Here is a 4,912-nt window from a genome sequence, read left to right on the forward strand (position 1 = left end):
ATACCCCCCTTGGGTGCACGCACCCCACTTTGGAGACCACTGGTTTAAACAACCAGCTTCCTCCTTTTTTAGCGCTGTTCGCATTTTTGACCCCAATAAGGTGCCTTTTCTGAGTTTTGATCCTCAACTACTGAAATCAATCCCTAAACAGCAGAAAGTGCACAACAAGGAACATGCTGCTTACATGAACTTTGTCAAAGAGTGCTGGATGCCTTTGACTGTCACCATTTTGGGAATCTGTTTCTGATTGGTTTTCACTTTCCAAATCTCTACCACTTTCTACATCTCAAACACTGCCAACAAATTCAGTGGATACAGAACGTGCGATCTCAGTGTATGGACACGTGTTCACACTACAGAGACAAAGGATGTCAGCTGCAACTGCTGATGGATGCTGCATGCTGGCGTCTAACAACTAACATGAATTGTTTCTATCAAGGTTAGCATCAGTTAGTGTTACTAAAATTTTTGGTAGGGGTGTCTTACTGCGAAAAGATCACGGAATTGGCTCTGCAGGCTGTGAGCTGCTCACAACAATCCCTTTGTTTCACTGTAATTTAGGTATGTCCCTACAAATAGTCCATCAACGCAGGACAGAGGAAGTTTTGTCAAAAGCTGTAGAATGCTTCTGAACTTCAGAAGGTCCTTGCCTTGGACCTGTCTGGAATCTCTGGCTGATTTCTCTCTGCTGGTTCCCAGCACCCAAGGCGATGTACCTGGGGAGATGGGAGACACTACCAGAGTTTTAGTTCCTTCAGTGTGTGAGTTTTGGGTTTAGACAACACTTTGGGTAGGCTCAATTTTCTACGTTTTATTATTCCAAAATAACATTAGGCATCTATAGGGTTTTCCTCTCAAATGCCCACTTACCCGCCAAACAATTTATCCATCAAAATAGCAACATGCAATAAATGGTTACTTGGTTTTTAGGCTTTTACATGAGCTGTTGGGCAAGAGCCCCAAATCACAATGAACCTTGATACAGTTGCCTTTTACTGTTTGCTCACTCCCTCTCCAATGACTTGAAGAACCTCTCTCCACAGAAAAGATTAATTTAGAGACTGTTCAGACATATTGTAAGAGAACAGAAAATGGCTGATTTTGACTTAAGGACCCAGCCCTTCAGTGAAAATACTGCCACGAGGACAGACTGGTTCTCATTTCACCCTATCACACTGTTGTGTACCTGCACAGAATCCTTATTTTTTTGATGTAGGACCACACTGACAAACCTATGTCCCTGTGTGGGTTTGTCCTTTCAACCATGGTTATATATCAGTGTAGTCCGAGACTTATGTCATTTCTCAAATGGACACTTCTGGATAATTTCCAAAACACTGCACTGAGGGATAGACTTCTGCAATTTTCCCCAAGTATAAAACAGAAGTTTCAAAATTGTAGAACACAGTTCAACAAGACAAGAAGTAAAATGACCCCAGTTCAAGTCTCCTCAGCCAACTGGTATCACCAGCAACCCTGAATGGTTGTTGCGTGTATATGAGGGATCACAAGCAGCACAAGCTCAACCATTCAAAGCAGTATTTTTCTCCATTGCTGTTTCTGCTTAGCTAGAGACAGTGAATAGTTAACTCTTATAAATGGTATACTCCTCTAAATTCTTAAAAAGTTAATGTAGATACAACGGAGTCAAGAACAAAGTACCTAGAGTTAAAAAAGCTTACAATTTATTTGTGCGTGCTATTTTGTCACTAAGAGCATTTTACTTACCAACTTAAATGTCAATGTTTTCAAGGCCCTGGGATCCTCTACTATCTTCTGTAAATTAGCAGCAACTGCAAAACAAAGCATGAAAAATGGTGTACACAGAAAACCACAGTCAATATATTTCCACTTCCAATGCTCTGGATCAGAACAGATTAATAAATTCCACATGCCCTGTGGTAAAATACTATTGAAATGGTAACATTACTATGGCCAGGTAGCATGCTACAATTACTGTAACTTTGTACTTTTCTGGTAGACGTGTACTAGGTACCTCATAGCCTAAAATCTAGTTTCTAAGGTGTCTGGGTGAGCAAAAGGAATGAAGGAATGTTTCTTGTACAGGTACTGACAGTTTTTCATTCAGCTAGCTCTTTGCCAGATCACTGCTAAATCTCTCTCCCCCCTCACCCCCTGGTAATTATACATGCTATATAGGGAAATATTACATGCAATGACCATGGAAGAGTAAGGCATTCAAAGAGTGCAGGAAAATTTGTTAGCCAGTAAGACCAAATGCCAAATAACCTAACAATTTCATACCTGGAAAAGACAAATATTTTGAAAGAACATACTCTACATGTGTACATGCGTAAAAATAAAATCTGATTGTTCACTAATTTAAAACAAGTAACTTAACTCACAAACAGAAACCAAGACTGCAATCAGTATTTTCAACCATGCAACAAAGAACTATATGCTCTTAACAGGAATAACAGCAAGCTAGCACTCCATTCTTAAAAACAGGGGAGGACAAAAACCAGTAAATTTCTATCAGAATACTTGACTCCTTTTTAACAGCCTACTTTGACACTATTTGCAATGTTAATCCTGACAGATAAGTGTGACTGTTTTCAAATTCACTGGCTTGTTAAACTTGTTCTGCATAACCTGCACACTACAAAATGAATCACTGTCACCTTCAGCTCAAGACTGCTGAGAGTGGGTATCATTGCTAAGACATCATCATGAGAAAAAGACTGCTTGCTGCAGAATTTTATCAAAACACTCGTAAATGAAATGCAACAAGAGCATTCAAGTTGTAAAGACACTGGACAGCCTGGCACAGCAAAATTGAGAACTAAGAAATGGTAACGTTTTCCTGCATGCTTCCTGGTTGAGGACTATATAGTAGGAGTAGAGAGCACACAACAGTGAACTAGACTGTACGTTAATGCTTCTTTAAACCCTTAATCTCCCCCAATTAACTACATTTTTAAATGACATGCTGCTAACTGAGGAAACAGGAATCTAACAATTTCTAATTAAGAAGCTCCAAAATCGACCCTGGCATAAATGAGCATGGGTCATTTACTACACATTCCAAGATGGAATTTACCTTTAAATGAGGAACTATATCACAATCCAAGAAATAGACATTTTAGGCTACAACTTCTATGAAACAATGCCAACCATGAACAATATTTGGGTTTTGTTTCCACTTTTTGTGTGATTACCCTTTTTGGAAAGTTTCCAATTAGCCTGCACAGATTCATAAAACTATATAAATGAAACAAATTAAGTGGCATTTTAAATGCCTTTTCCTTTTAACATCCTAATATCACAAATAATAATATTTGCTCAAGACATCACCTACAGCTTTTATTTTAATTATTTTAGTGGAGACCTCACTAATCCGGCCAACAGATCAATATTGCAGGGAGTTCTGTTCACCTTTTAGCTAGTCAAATTGTCGTGCACATGTGGATACACAGCTATTTGTTACAATAATACATACACAAGGTAAAGATATGCCAGAAAGGAACATGTCTCTAGGGAGAAAAACCTTTGGTTCTTGGATCCTACAGATGTTTACACCTATTGTCCTGTGGCTCATTCCAGGGATAAGCCTGTGGGGGGCAAGGAAGGGGTGTGCTCCTCTCTTGTTTAGTTTGTTTCGGGTTTTGACTTAGAACAATCAGGATCACCTTAAATAAGACATATGTTTACAATCATAATGTATCAATTGTTTGCAGCTTATTTGAACTCCACTGAAATATTTTATTTTAAAATTAAAGGTGGGAATTTATTTAAAAATTAAAGCTGGTGGAAATTAGCTGCATTAACTAAAACCATTTTAATTTGCCTGTTTTTTCAAAGACAACAATAAAAGCTCAGGTTCATTTTTAATTTCTCTCCACTGAGATAGATACTAACTGACATTACCCAAGCTAACATTGACTATTTGCTGACTTACCAGAGTTAATTTCTATTCTGCTCCTACTGTTCCAGGTTCTGTTGTTCCTCTAAGACACAGTTATTTTTCCTGCACTGTCACGTACAATACCCCATTATCACTAAACTTTGCACTGCATTGTCATGGAGGAGGAAGTGGCACTGGTCCCCTGGCAATCTGAATGCTAGCTCCTAAGAATTCTGATCTCCAGATGCTGATCCCACATTTCAACTGTTAGAAATTTGAAGTCTTCTTCTATCCATCTCAAAGCAAAACCCGCCTCCCCCAAAAAACAACCAGCAAAAATATACCATGTTACTTATCCTAATAGCTCAGTTACCTTCAATTGATTTTATCTTACTTTTGTGTAAAAGTGCTGTAAGTATTGGTTTTATCTGTGCATTTGCCAATTTCACAAACACAAGTTTACTTCACCAGCAAGTTTACTGAAGAAAGCAGATATTTAAAAGTCTAAGGAGCAAGCACATGAAGTACATTTGCTGCACTTCCCTGACGTGTTATGACTACAGTATGATTATTTAATCTAAGTGAGGATTAGGAGGAATTATGGAAATAAAACCAGATGTTTTGAAGCACTATTCTGTAGAATCTAGGAAGCACACCCATTGAAAAGCCATAACAAGAAACATGAAGTTTACACAAAAACTTCTAGTTCATCTCACAAAGGCAGCCTCTAAATTTTGCTAAAGGTATGTCTTCTGCATTCTCTCCACATGCTGTATTTGTTTTTCTGCTTCATGGATTTTATTTTAGACTAGCACTTGAGCGATGCCTATTTGCATTCTGCAATGTTTGCGTTTATGGCCTTTTACCTAAAGATACATCAGAGAGAACAAAAATGAGTATTCCAGAAAAGTGTCATCCGCTATGGTCCCCCAGCTACTTACAGAGACTTCATCTTTTCCCTTGGCTACAAGTATTGAGTGATCAGTATCAATTACTGATCAATTACTGGGCGGGTTTTGCTTTGAGATGGATAGAAGAAGACTTCAA

General features: G+C 38.4%; 1 protein-coding gene across 1 annotated transcript in view; it reads right to left on the reverse strand.

Moving 5' to 3' along the window:
- Positions 1-4,912, reverse strand: part of STK39 (serine/threonine kinase 39) — a 317,667-nt gene that overhangs the window by 13,659 nt on the left and 299,096 nt on the right. The window contains exon 17 of the mRNA XM_019522752.1: positions 1,729-1,793. Coding sequence (XP_019378297.1) covers positions 1,729-1,793 — 65 coding nt within the window. The remainder of the gene's footprint in view (positions 1-1,728; positions 1,794-4,912) is intronic.

This window comes from Gavialis gangeticus, unplaced genomic scaffold (assembly GCF_001723915.1).
Source record: "Gavialis gangeticus isolate Ggan-Ray unplaced genomic scaffold, GavGan_comp1, whole genome shotgun sequence".
In the NCBI taxonomy this organism is placed as follows: Eukaryota; Metazoa; Chordata; order Crocodylia; family Gavialidae; genus Gavialis; species Gavialis gangeticus.